At 32.1% G+C, this 14,172-nt stretch overlaps 1 protein-coding gene across 1 annotated transcript in view; it reads left to right on the forward strand.

Annotated features, from left to right (window-relative positions):
- Positions 1-489: 489 nt before the first annotated feature.
- LOC140440265 (uncharacterized) overlaps positions 490-14,172 on the forward strand; it is a 39,713-nt gene continuing 26,030 nt past the window's right edge. Inside the window, exons 1-5 of the mRNA XM_072530664.1 lie at positions 490-1,375; positions 4,823-5,283; positions 6,020-6,265; positions 8,097-8,423; positions 8,486-8,741. Coding sequence (XP_072386765.1) covers positions 1,107-1,375; positions 4,823-5,283; positions 6,020-6,265; positions 8,097-8,423; positions 8,486-8,741 — 1,559 coding nt within the window. The 5' untranslated portion in view covers positions 490-1,106. The remainder of the gene's footprint in view (positions 1,376-4,822; positions 5,284-6,019; positions 6,266-8,096; positions 8,424-8,485; positions 8,742-14,172) is intronic.

Genomic DNA, 14,172 nt, shown 5'->3' on the forward strand with positions numbered 1-14,172 from the left:
TAATATATATTATTCATCTAAACAAAATCTCTTAATTTTTATTTTTTCTTGTCTGTTAAATATCCTAATGGTGTTTAAATATTTTACTGTATTTTTACCGTATTAAATAATAATTTATTAATGATAATAAATAAGATAGACCAACGCATAATGTGATTTATTTTTATTTTTTATGTAACTGTATATATATCATCCTGTAGAATCAAAAGGAAATGAGAAGACTTTCATGTCTCCTTGAAAATCATTGTCATAAGTAATGTTGTTTGCCTATTTACGATCTCTATAAATTTAAGACATAATGGAATTTCTACTATTACAAACCTAATAAATAAAATAAATAAAATTTATTGAGTCTCATAAATTTTGCTTTCTGTTAATATTCTTAATAAATGAACAAATAAGAATATTTTATTGTATTTTAGACTAGCAGTAGTGTACACGGAGCCGTGGGAGTAGCCACGGCTTTTTAATTAAAATGCTGGAATCAACCAGCGCTCCCTGTCGATATTTCAGAAATAGTGAGTTATGCCGTGGTTCAATGCCATTTTGGTGATTATTGATATTTGATCATTTTTGTTTAACTAAGTCTTATTTATAACTAGTGCTGGTATAAGAACACCTGTGTCTGTAAATTTGGTCCCGTATTCGTGTACCAATGAGTACACTGATACTATCTTTACTATAGGAAACAAAAGTGTGTGTAGTGATATAGGAATAGTGTTTATTGAAACCTGAGTGAAAAGCTCATTGTGTTGGTAAAAATCATATTAATCATGATTAATGATTGCTTGGATAACTCGAAACCCCTCTTAAGTACTCGGTTAAGGTAGCGAAGCTTTTGCATTGCTAAGAATTATATTACCGGCCCTCAAATGATTAATGAATGGCGGCTAATTCAAATTCGCATGTAAACAAAACATTAACAATTTTGTCCACAAATGAGCAAATTAAACTATTATGAAAATGTCGAATCGACAAGCATAAAGAACATTCATTGGTGTTACTCCAAATTTGGCAGCTACTTAAATAGTCCTTGTAGGGACAGGATCTGTCAAATGCATCAGTGTTAGTAAATAGAGTATCTATAAGAAAACTTCCTTTAAGTTATGGACCCCGTACTGCAAAGACTTGGCGATGTTACAATACAAAGGCTTGAAAAACCGAAAGAACCCAAGATGGGACCTCAAAGTCTCCCTATGGAGAAACCCAAAGAGAATAAAGATGAAATGCACAGTAGTTTTGATGAGGACAGTGGAGATGATATGCCCATTCCAGGCCTGAAGAGGCCGTTTATGCCATCTAATGAGATATCTATGAAAAAGTTTAAATTTGGTCATGGAGATTTAATGCTAGGCAAAAAACCTGATGATCTGAGGTAAGTACATTTGAAATAAATAACTTACAGCCTGTGTTTATGAAAATAGGTGTATATTGTGTATATAGCTGAATATGGGAATATGTGCCTTAATTTCATCCAATTCGGTATAGACACAATTAGTTTTTGGAATAAAAATGATGAAGAATGAGCTTCCTCTTTATGGATCTGTGACTATGGTCAAATATGAAATAAGATCTTTAAAGTGTTGCAGTAGCTACATCATTTGTAGAGTATAAAAAATGGCAGCAGCTCTAGAATAAGAATCCACTTGCCTCAGTATCAAAATTTACCTCTTCAAATCACTTATCCTTATACTAATCATAAATAACTTTTAGTTATTTACACAAACTATTTCTAATTCCAACAACTTGAGATAGACCTCTTGTATATAATGAATGTTGCAAGACATTTGAATTATTTTAACAAATTAACAAATAATGATTGTTAGTTTTCATTGGTTTTTGTCCAGTGGTGTCCTGTATTTTATAATTATTCTCTAATAATACTTGTTTACTCGCAAATCACCATTTTTCTTATTTATCATTATCTGTTACATACTTATGCTTATATATAGCTATAAAAATACAACTATAAAAGCAAATTCGAACTCATTTTAAGTTCATTTATATCTTTTGCCTTTAATAGATCGGTCAATTTTTTTCCGTTGTAGGTTACCATTCCTTCAAACCTATAATTTTTTATGTGAATTCAATATTTGTCTGATGATTTCTTTCATTCTATATAAGTATGTTGCTATTATATTTTCACCTTGTTCCATTTTTATTGTCATAAAAATATTTGATGTTTTAACTTCCCGATTATAAACAATTTTTAAAATTACTTCTTAAATAAATTATAGTGTGTTCTTGCTTTGGAAACAAAACAAACTAACAATGTGGACATTTCATTATAGATTTTTAAGTTTCCTCATTAAAGTTTTACTGTATTTAAATGGAATATTATTGAAGATATTATTTGAGGATGGTTTATTTGTTTAAATAAATCAACAAACACAAGAGTGAAAACATTTACAACAAGTTATACATTAGCATCTCTTCTCTTTAAAGACAAAAACTAGCAATATACAAAAAATAACAAACATGTTAGTGAGTGAATATGATACATTCACTAAAAGCACATATTTTAATATATCCTTTGTATAGACATAGAATAGAATAGAAATATTCTTTATTGTCATTGAAAATTGTACAATTTTATGGATACAGCTTACAAATAGTCAGAAAGTAACAATAACAATTAAAATTTACTGAAATTACATAAATCATCAATATCACAAAATAAAAGGTAATGAAATAAACAATCCATTGCAAAATTTAAATAAATTGCTTCCTATGATATCCAAATATAGATAAAAATACTTTAGTTACTTGTACATAAAGATACTGTAATTTCTTAGTTATTTGTTAAGAAACTCTTCTACTGAATATGGTCTTTCAGATAGATAGGCTTGTCATAGATTTGTAATATAATACTTAAATATTCTTTATAGAAAAATAGAATTTTGTATAGATTTCTTTACTAACTCACTGATGTGATCTGTCATCAAAGGTTGATAAACATTGAAGGTTGAATTTCTGTTGTCATGATTAGGTCTTGCTAGAAAAACATGTAGGTGTTTACAAATTAAGTAAACAGTTTCTAAAATTAATAAAGAGGTAAGGGTTAAAATCCTGTTATTTTTGAAGTAGCTTCTGCAATGTGTTATTCTACTGAGGCCAAAAAGATACTGTTTGCTCTTTTTTGTAATTTAAAAATAACATCAGATTGGTTAGCTGTACTAGAACCCTAAAAAGGAAGACCATATCAAAGATGAGACTTGAACAAAGGCTGAGGCTAGTTTCTTACTTAACAAATCGATATAAAGGGAAAATTTAAGGTAGCTGTCTATAAAAATACCAAGAAATTTTACAGTATTGACGATACTGATGAGGCTGCTATTAAGAAATAAGGGCTGAAGAGCTCTTTTATAGGATAATGCTGCTATCTCATCCACATCAAAAGAGAGTAACTTAGAGTCAGACTAGGTTTTTATTTTAAGTATAGTTGCATGAAGAATTGCAATATTAGAGTTTCTCCAGGTGATACTGGTATCATCAGCAAAAAGAAAAATTTTTCCATCAATTTTTAAATTAGGCATGTCTTATAAAGATAAGGAAAAGTAGAGTACCCAATACTGAACCTTGTCGTACTCCACATTCAATGCTTTTGTGACTAGAGTCAGTATCATTTGCTCTAACTAGTTGTTTCCTATTCCCCAAGTAAGATTGGAACCAATTTTAAGAAATACTTCGAATTGCATAGAAAATTTTGTATCAAAAAAATGTGATTTACACAATCAAAAGCTTTGGCATAGTCACAAAAAACAGCGGCAGTATAAAGATTATTGTTTAGTGCTTGGTAAACCTCACGTAGTACTGAAATCAGCATCCCTGGTACATGTATTAGATAAAAAGCTGGTAAAAGGAATCATTGATTAGTGAGACCAGGAATTCCAACACATTTTTTTTGGGAGATTTGAGAAAATTTTTATGGATATTCCATCAGTACTACAGGAAAATTTGCTTTTGGTACTATTGATTGTTTGGATCAGTTCAGATTTGTCAACTTGTAGTATAAAGAATGAATTCAAGACCTGTTTTGAATTTTGAATTCATGAAGTATTCATTTAGATTTCCCTTCCTAGTTTAAGCTATTAGTTTTATTTCAAAGATCGTTTATTATGTACAGTTTATTATGTACAGTTCTTGATGTACAGTAGTGAATGTATATTCTTGACAGATATGCAGATACCTTTGGTAGGCCAAGGTTTGTGATATTTTGGCTTAATTGTAATTAAATGAAATGCCTTATTGAAAATACAGACCAACCTATCTAAAAAATCACTGAAATTATATTTCACATTCACAGAAGAAAAGTGCCACCCAGAAGTCAAGATATACAGTACAATACAAGTATTCAGCAATAGTTGTTTAAAGATTTTTAAATAGAATTCTATGAAGATTATTAGTGGTCACGATAGTGAATTTAATGGAATGTATAACATCTGAAATGGTCTGCCATCAACTGATAATGCTTATTAATTGCTCATGTATAAAGTATGTAGGCATTTGTATTTAGTTATCAACCAATTTTTAATGTTCATACACCTTTTACACTTTAGTATATTTTAATTGATATGTACTTTGCATATTAAAACAGTATTAAACATTATTAAAAAACAGATAAAGAAAAAATTATTTTATCATTGTTTTCAAAGTATATATTATTATTGTTTTTTTAATCCTGTAAGTACTTTAAACCAAATTAAGTGAGCAATATAATATTAGCAAAATAAATAAAAGGGACAAAGAAACAAAGCTTTATTAGAACATCCTTAGTAATGTAATAAGGAGATACAAATTAATACATGTTTTGTCCTTTTAGTGAACCTGAGATGTCAGATTATGATTCTGAATCAGAATTAGATTATTCTGAAGAAGAACCTCCAGAAATAGCAATGAACAAGGCCCTTATTAAAAAACCTATGCCCAATAAGGATTTCATGGCTTCCCACTCACAGCTTCCTTCCCAAATACCTAGTGCCTCAGATGATGAGGTTAGTGATGAATCATCTTTTCTCGAAAAGTTAGTTCAGCAAAATGCACCTGAAGAACTTCCTCCTCCCATGCCACCTGCTCCAATTGTTTCTAGTTCGAGTACAATCAGTGAACCTAGTACATCAGGTAAACAAGAAGCTGGTACTGAAGAAGATTATGACATAGATATTAAAGAGAAGTTAAAAGAGATGGGTGAGATTAGTTTTGAAACTGTAAAGAAGGGGGAGAAGCCTAAAAAGACTGAAGTAGCTATAGAGAATGAAGTTGTGGTCACCACTAAGAAGCTAGGTAAGTGTTTGATATTTCTGCATATACATGCCCCATTACTACTTAAAACCCATTTTTCTTGCGGTATTTAAAAAAAGTAAGTAATATTTCACTCAAGTAGTTGCAAACGTAAGTGAACATTTTTCTAGAAACACCTGAAAAACACCTTATTAATTGGAAGAATATTTAAATTTGTTAAATCTCAAAACATTTCATTAACTTTATTTAAAAGAACTATACATGTGTAATTTCTTTCTAATTGTAATATTCATTTTTAATCAAATTCCTTTGTTTATTATTTATTTACAACAACAATAAAATTTAGATCTAACTGTTTCTTTTGCATTATTAATAATTTAATTCATTCAAAGATTATGTTACTATACCATACCTACGAGACTAAGGGGAACCTATTTACTAAGTTTCTGGACTTTGTACTTTTGCTTGAAGACATAAAAGAAAATCTGTTGACCCCAAATTTAATAGGTTGTTCTTTATTCCAAGAGCAACATACATACCAAGTTTCAATATTCTCGCTTCTATAGCTCTCTCGCTAGTCTTGCTTCAATAAAAAATGAAAAAAAAAACCTATTGCTCCAAATACTATTTGATTCAGAATTAAACTTTTGTAATCATACAGACCAAATATTAACAAAATCTAGTAGGATGTTAGATTTTAATGATTCAAACATAAAAAAATTACAATTTTTATAATATATATCTAATTCACTATTAATTGATAAAATAAAATTTGCAGGTGTTGACGGAGAAGAAATCCCTGGTTTACCCAAAGGTATTGCCTTGAGAAGGAACATTCGTGAAGTAATGGATGAAACCAAACTGGATGAATCGACATTAGCTGCTCAAAGACAGGAAGTGGAGCGTCTGAGAAGAGTTCAAGAGCAACAAAGACTTCTGAGAGAACTTCAAAGACAAGCTGCTCAGGAAAGAATGCAAAATAGAGTTATATCCATGTTGCAGGGGAATCAGTTTACAAAACCTGGTAAGTACTCTATCCACAGGTTTATAAGTTTTAATAATTTAGTCACCCATTTTAGCATTCTGAATTATTTTTCTTGAAACATATTTTGATTTTTCACTACAAATGTGTAGGCATTTGCAGCGTTTATACAGTCATTGTGTAGTACTTAATTTTACCTTATATAGCTATTGTTGAGTAGATTTTTCAATATATATTTTATAAAATTATATTACAATGGATATTATAAAGCACTGTGACCAATCAATTAAATTTTTAGTAGCTGATTATTACATTTTCACAAATAAACACTGATGAACTTTAAATTAATCACATTTTTATTGCAAGCAATCACAAAATTTTCATTGTCTTGCCTATTTTTATATTTAGTGTTAATTTCTCAATATAAAATTATTTGATTGCTCAGTACAGTGTTTGTAGTGTTTATTTAACAGGTTAAAATTCATTCAGAACCTGTTATTTTGTTAACTGTAAAAAATGTCAAATTAAAATAACGATGTGTCATTTATGACCAATGGGGATAAAAGATCCAGGTCTTTACAGTGACCCCTTTTCGAAATTTTATGACCTGGGTCTCTTACTGACCCAACCAAACGTGATCTTAGGACAGCATCTGTCACCTGTTGTAGCAAAATACCAAGTTTGAATTAAACAGTTTTTTGTACGAGCACTTTGTATAATTAAAATATTTTAATTTCTCCTTGAAAATCTATTTATTCCCATGTTTTCTTCTATATTTCTTAGTCATAGTTTCGTTTTCTGGCCCAAGCTTTGTTTGACCTCTATATTTCCTTTAATTATAAGTTGTAGCTGTTCACATAAACGCTGTGTAGCATTTATGTGTGTGAGATAGTCTGTTTTCCTTTTTCTGAATTGATCATTCTACTAAAGTACATTCGTTTACCAAATTCCCATCTATAAACATGAGCACGTGTTGATATTCGCCGTCTCATTCGTCAAGAGGCTATTAAATATAATTTATTACCTTAAGCCAGACAGATTCTCATGTTACAGATCCAAACTTGCCAGCATTTTAAATTCAAATTGTATCATGTTGATTTTTAAGTTAATATATTGTGTTATATTTATGTTATAGTTATTGTTAAGTCATTTACTGGTCGTGTTATTTTTTAGAGTTTAGTTTAATTGTGATATAATGATTAAATTTCAAGAAATTCTTACACTAACAGTTTCAAAAGTAAATATTTTAAAAAATCATATGATACACATCAGTACGAACTTGTTTGGCTTTCACATGCTTCTATTGACAATTGGGAATTTGTAAAATGAATAGGGTTTAGTTCAGCTGATCCTTAACATTTACCTATAAAGCCTTATTTGAAACTTTTTCCATCCATATAAGATATAAGACAAGCAACCAAATCCAACATTTTACTGTTAAGTCTTATATAGGAGTCTAATTTCGAGTGGCACAACAGTTTCTGCATATTAATGAATCACCCGTTATTTTGTACTTTTTGCTACTAGCTTTTGGCAAAAGATTCATCAGTATCTGCAGATGTTCTTCGGATGCCACCAGATGTTTTTTGTAGCACTTCATTTCCCACTGGTATCACAACTTTGCTGTTGCTTCCCACCAGTCACTTCTTGCCACATGTCTTAGTTGCTCTCCTTTTTGCCCCACCCTTATCTCTGTATCCACTATTGATCAGTGTTAACTAACTGTTACAGTTGGTAACCTCTTTTAGCTGACTTCTTATACACAGCACAAAATCTGTGCGACTCTCCCTTTTGCTGTTGCTATATAACATACATACTGGTCTTCACTCTTCATGGTGTAATTCAATTCTATATGTAAATCAATTTTCTGTAGGTACATCAAATCAAACAAGAATAGGCAACACTGTATTGGTAAAACTACCAAATGGCCAAACCAAACCGATGACACGTATCCCAAAACGACCCTTTGAGTTGCTCAGAGTACCCAAGAATGCTTCACAACAACCGATGAGCGCTCCTCGATCAAGAAGCCTGGTAACTGCCAAGAAAATACCAAGCGGTCCAGACCTAACACCTTCGGTCAGTATTGCTCCGGTCGCAAAGAAAATGATGCCGCCGATGATGCACAGGCACAGCGACAGCGATAGCGAGAGTGACGAAAGGAAAATTATGTCGCCTCCATTAGCACAAAAACCTAAAGGTATCTATTGATGATCGTGTCTATTTAAATGAACGACTAGTTATTTGATTTCTTTTATTTAGCTAAACCACCTGTTCAGACAATAGATATATCGTCAGACGATGATTGTATAGTAGTGTCTGAACCAGAGGAGGAAGAGGAAGAAACTGATCACGACGACCCGACAAACTCTGGTATGCATACGAATGATCAATTTAACCAACCTGACGAACAAGGAAGGGTGCTGGTGAATGTGGGGCATCCAGAAGGTGAACCTGACGTATTTGTCGCACCACAGATAGCTAGGATTATCAAACCACATCAAATTGGAGGCGTTAGGTATGTTTTACAGAAATATTATAGTATATATATTATTACATATTATAGTATATCAAATGTTTTATAATCTATAAAAAAATACCTACAGCCCTTTTTCAGTGCCTCATCTCTTTCTAATAAACGTACAAAAAAATTATATGTCCATCCATATTTCTCAAAAGAAATTAATATATATTTGAGGCAGGCGGTGAAAGGAAAAGTGGTGTAAGTCATCTGAGCATCATTTTGAGATACAAAAGGTTTTATTAGAAATATTGTAATTAAATCTATGTAACATTTATAAACATGCTTGTGGTATTTTTTTTATTTACTAAAAACATATGTAACTCTACTAACATTTTTGTACAAATAAAACTATGTTAAGGGTAGTTTTTAAAGGGTGAAATGACTTACACCACTTTTCCTTTAAGAGTTTAAAGAGAATGTACAGAAAGCAAAACATGTTTATTGTTTTTATATTAGAAAATCAAAAATAAATTCACTAGTTTATTAGTCAATATTTACTTCTACATCAGGGCCCTGATTCTAATTGAGATTTCGACTCAAAACATGTCGAAATTAATATGGCGACGTCGAAATGCGACTTTGCGAACCTTGTGGATTTCAGCTGAACTAACCAAACGACGTCACTAATTTTCGACTTATCGAAATTAATTTCAACTTCAAGAAAGTGGTTGAAATTTCATTTCGAGTCGAAATTAATCTGACATGACTGACTGGACTGGGAGAAGTGAACTTAGGTTCAGTTTAGGTAGGCGGTGTTTTGATCCTTGCAAGGAAAACTGAGGCAAAAAGTATTAATATGGCTGTGTTTTACGGACATTTACTAGTTTTGGAGGAATTAGAGAGGATAGATATCCGACGCTCATAACGGAGGATAAGAAGAATGTTACGGGATACTCAAAATTCTTTTTCACTAAGCGATGCTCAATTTAGGCAGCAATTCCGGCTTAATAAACAAGCTGCAAATTATTTAATAAGGGTATTAGAACCATATTTGGAAGAAGGTGTTTATGCCTCTAGGATACCCAAAATGTTTAGTGTTAGTATTACTTGGTATTACTAAGCTGCAGTAAATTTAAAAATATATTAGAATATAACCACTAAGTCAAATCTTAGTGGTTATAACTTAAGGATCTCCCACATCGCCTTTTTTTTCTTGCCATCTTTTCTTTCAATTCAAAATATAATTGAGAATGGCCAATATTTATGATTTAACAACTCAAACAAGAAAAAAAAAGACGTTCACGTAACGTAAACAAAATAAACATTCAACAAGCGTAGTGCAGCCAATAAACAACAGGGCACAGGGCCAACCCAAATTTTCAGCGCTGTCAAAATGATAAAGTAAATATCCCCAGTTTTAACTACAATCGAAATGAATGAGAATCGCTAGCGATTGCGACTGTCATGGCGTAGTCGCTTTTAAATTTCGACATCGAAATGAAATAGAATCAGGGCCCAGGAAGTGGTCCAGCTTCGTCATTGACTTCATGAGTTGATAGAGGAATATATGGTAGTAAATCAAACATATCCCGTTTTTTGGCTGGCATGACTGGTCGAGGTGCTGTGTACAGGCAATCTCATTTTAAGATTTTTCAACAATGTTGGTCTTCCCTTCTGCTTGCTTCGAAAGATATTAATTTGTGAAAAGTAAAAATCTTCATTTAGTGTTTTTTATAGAATAGTGAAAATGGCTCATCTTTTTTGACTCTAATCCACTGCATTTTTAACCATGACACTGATTGGTCATAAGGTTTTTCTTTTTGTAATTGATTTAGTGAGTTGTGTCAGATCTTTAAAGTCTTCTCTAAGCATTTTTGTGAAAATGAAAGCTTTTTTATTTCTACATCAAACTATGACTGAAAACCAATCTTCAGGCACATAGATCTGTTTACCTTTAGAGTGAGTTTCAATTGAACCAAAGTCTGAGTCGTTTGGTAAGTAAAAGTGTCCGCTTACCATAAACTTGTGATCAACATTTTTCGATACTATTATTTTCACTTTGAACTAACTGTAACAAGGCCAAGGCAAAATTCCAGTTGTTATTTTAGCTGGTGTAGCTGTCACTGTACAATACAACATGTTTTGAATTTGCTGCACGTAATTCTATGTACTTTGTGACACATGTGTGATAGATGTGGTTAGTTTTGGGAAAGCTAGGGCTTTCTCTAGGTCAAAAGTGAATGCATAGTAAGAATTGTCAGTCTGGGCCTTTTCTGTATCATTTTTCTTAGAAGTATGTGCAGGCCTTTCTAAGAAGAAATTCGTGCTCTACTTCAATCAGTCTTATCTCATTATCATTTGTTATTTATTGCAGCATTTTTTTTTAATTTGTAAGTATCTCACTTAGAGCACGTATATTTTTGTGGTACATGAAAATGAAGGTTGTACTCATTATTGAATGTACCTCGATAAATATCACAGGAAACGGGGACAAGTGATACAGAAGGGCAACATTAAGGTCAGAAGATAGATACCTACGATTGGGATTCTTATTTCTTGTATAGTGCGATTGGTAAGATGGAAAATTTTCAATATGTTTCCGGACACAGTTCATACATTCTTCAAATATTTTATTGGTTGGTATACCATGCCTCGATTATCTGAACCAGGTGGTTCCCCTTGTTTTATCTTATTAATGGGCCGTGTCATTCATCCATCAGATATCTGAAAGGTTCCAAGAAAGTATTTTTTACATACTTTAACCTTAATAACTAACTTAATAACTGCCTTAGGAATGAAGGAATAGTGGTGTAAGTCTGAGTGGTGTTTGACTGTCAAGTTTGTGCTGCTATCTGTGAGCAAATAAAAGAGGTATGACTTACACCACTGTTGCTTCTGATAGATTTGAATATGGAGATTTTGAATATACACTTATCTCTATTGTATAAAAAAAGTGACTTACACCACTTTTCTTTTCACCACCTCATTTCGAAAGAAAGCGTATTTATGTAGGTATATATATTTTATTGGTTGGTATTTAACCACACCCAGTCCCTAAACAATCGAATTTCATGATTATTCGAACAAGAAACTGTCGTTCCGTGCGCGAATGATATCTTAATGATGTGTAACCGCGAAATGTGAGTCGTCCTTGGAGTTTTCCAGGACCGGCGTGGTAATTTTAACATGAAAAATTTATTTGTACTTATATTTTTTGTTTTAATAAAATATTTTGCATTTCAATTGTGATCATTATATTTTAAGTTCCAAAATTTTTAACAGGAGCAATTAATATAATTTTTTAGCTGCCCAAAGAGATTTTCCTGATTGATTTGACGTTAGTTGAGTTAAACTTAAAACTTCCGTTGTTCTTATACACCTGATATAGATATTTTATGCGGTGTGAACACAAGGGTACACATTAAAACCTTTTATGTGTAAAGTATTCGGTCTGGGGATGTCTGAGCTCGTAAATAACATGCTCAGCAACAGTCACCCTATGTAATAGACAATGTACACAAATAAAACTCAATGATGGATATCCTCAAGGTTCAGTTCAGTAACCATAAAGTTATTATTAACATTCATATCATTGATATGCCAGCAACATCCTCAATTAATTTTTGCTATGTAGACGATGGGACGAAGAGCTTGAGAGAATATTTTCGCTCATGGAGCAGCAGTTGGATTGCAATGTTGGATCGGCCACTTGCTGGCATCTGACAGCCGCCGTGTTGGATTGCCCACATGTTGACAGTCGACAGCCACGATGTTGACAGCTGACAACCACCATTTTGACAGCCGGTAATCGTCCTGTTGACAACTGACAGTTGCCGTGTTGTATTGGCCATAAGTTGCTATGTTGGATGCCTACAACAGATAGAAGGAAGCCGCTTTTCCCACGGTCGATACAATTTTCTCATACCCAACCGCGCCAATCTCTCCTAACGAATACATAAGTGTAAAAGTCTGCTTAATGTGCTTCCAGGCATTGCTTTGAGTCACTGCTGCTCTGTTTAGTGAGTTAAGTGTTAACTGTACTGCTAAGATGTTTATTTTTTATACTAGCATTTAAACAAGTAACAAAATATTATATTACAACTTAAAATCGCCGTCATTTCTTTGAGTATTACAAATTCCTAAACCATTATAAAATTACACCTTGTTTTTTTAGTATAAATGGCGTTGTCTATTTCAAAACTTCGATATACTTCACAGTCTCCCTCAGTTTTCTTTTAGTTTGAGTATTATGGATATGATCAGACCAATATACACATTTTTTAACAATTTTTTAACCACTCCCGAAGTAATTCTTCTTTTCTTCGCAGTTTAACTTCTGATACACGTTTGATTTATTTCAATAAATCGTAATAGCTCTTGCTAAACGTTGCTTAGGTTCAGCCTTTACAGATCTATCACAACCAATTTTTTTTATTGTGGCATTATTTGTCGTGATTTTCGTACGTCTGGAAAAACCGGAATAATAACTTTTTGACAAAAAACTCTTTCTAGATACATACATAATACACTTTTTACTCGAAAACTGAATTTAGTAGCGAAATTCGGTGAAGCCAATTGTCATATTTGCTGCCCATTGACATATTGTAGCGCTGTTGCTGATGGAAAATATGCTTTGTTTTTTTATTACCCTGTTTTGTTAAAGTTGTCTCCAATTCTTAGGCTGTAAGTTTCTAGGAGGTTATATTTGTCTTTTTCTGCAGCTATTTGCAAATCGAATACAGCACAGTGGGACTTTTACATTCGTTCTAAGCTTAAGAACCACTAAAAAAAATCTAAATTTTGTGGAACCGCACTCGCTAATACACTTATGTTTTGTTTTTCTTCATAAACGTTTAATTCAATTTAGTTCAAGGGTCCATTTCACCACAACTCCAACTTAATTATTATTTTTTTTGCCTTCATTTATCATTATGTTCACTTTATGGAGTTGTGTCCTATCCGGCTCGAAGGACCAATATATATATAAGCGAAAAGCTAAAATATTCGTCGACTACCTCAAATTTTATTTAGGAATTCGCGAAGATTAACAATAATTAAATAACCGATTGATTAGCACAGGAGTGTTATCTGCTATTAATATGCCAGTAACGTAATAAAACTTAATCGTGAGATTCTTATCGTAATTTCTTTTGTGGTCACTGTTACTTCTCACCATTACATCGTAATGTGAACGTAGTGTAATTTATAAAGCAAATATATAAAAGCAGTGAAATACTATTTTTGTAGAAGGCAATAATAAATACAGAAAAAAAACATCGTTATTTATGGTGACATGCGCGAAATGGCGTATTTTCACCTAGAGTTCCCGGACTCTTTGAAAGCTCGGCATTTATTCATTGGCCTATCGGCAAGGTCTTAATTACATAAGATATCTACATAACTAACGATTGTAATTAAAACATGTGAGTTAAAGTATCAGACTTGTGGTGGATTTCTAAAAATTTTGATTCAAAACTTTTTTATT

Source organism: Diabrotica undecimpunctata, chromosome 4 (genome assembly GCF_040954645.1).
Source record: "Diabrotica undecimpunctata isolate CICGRU chromosome 4, icDiaUnde3, whole genome shotgun sequence".
NCBI lineage: Eukaryota > Metazoa > Arthropoda > Insecta > Coleoptera > Chrysomelidae > Diabrotica > Diabrotica undecimpunctata.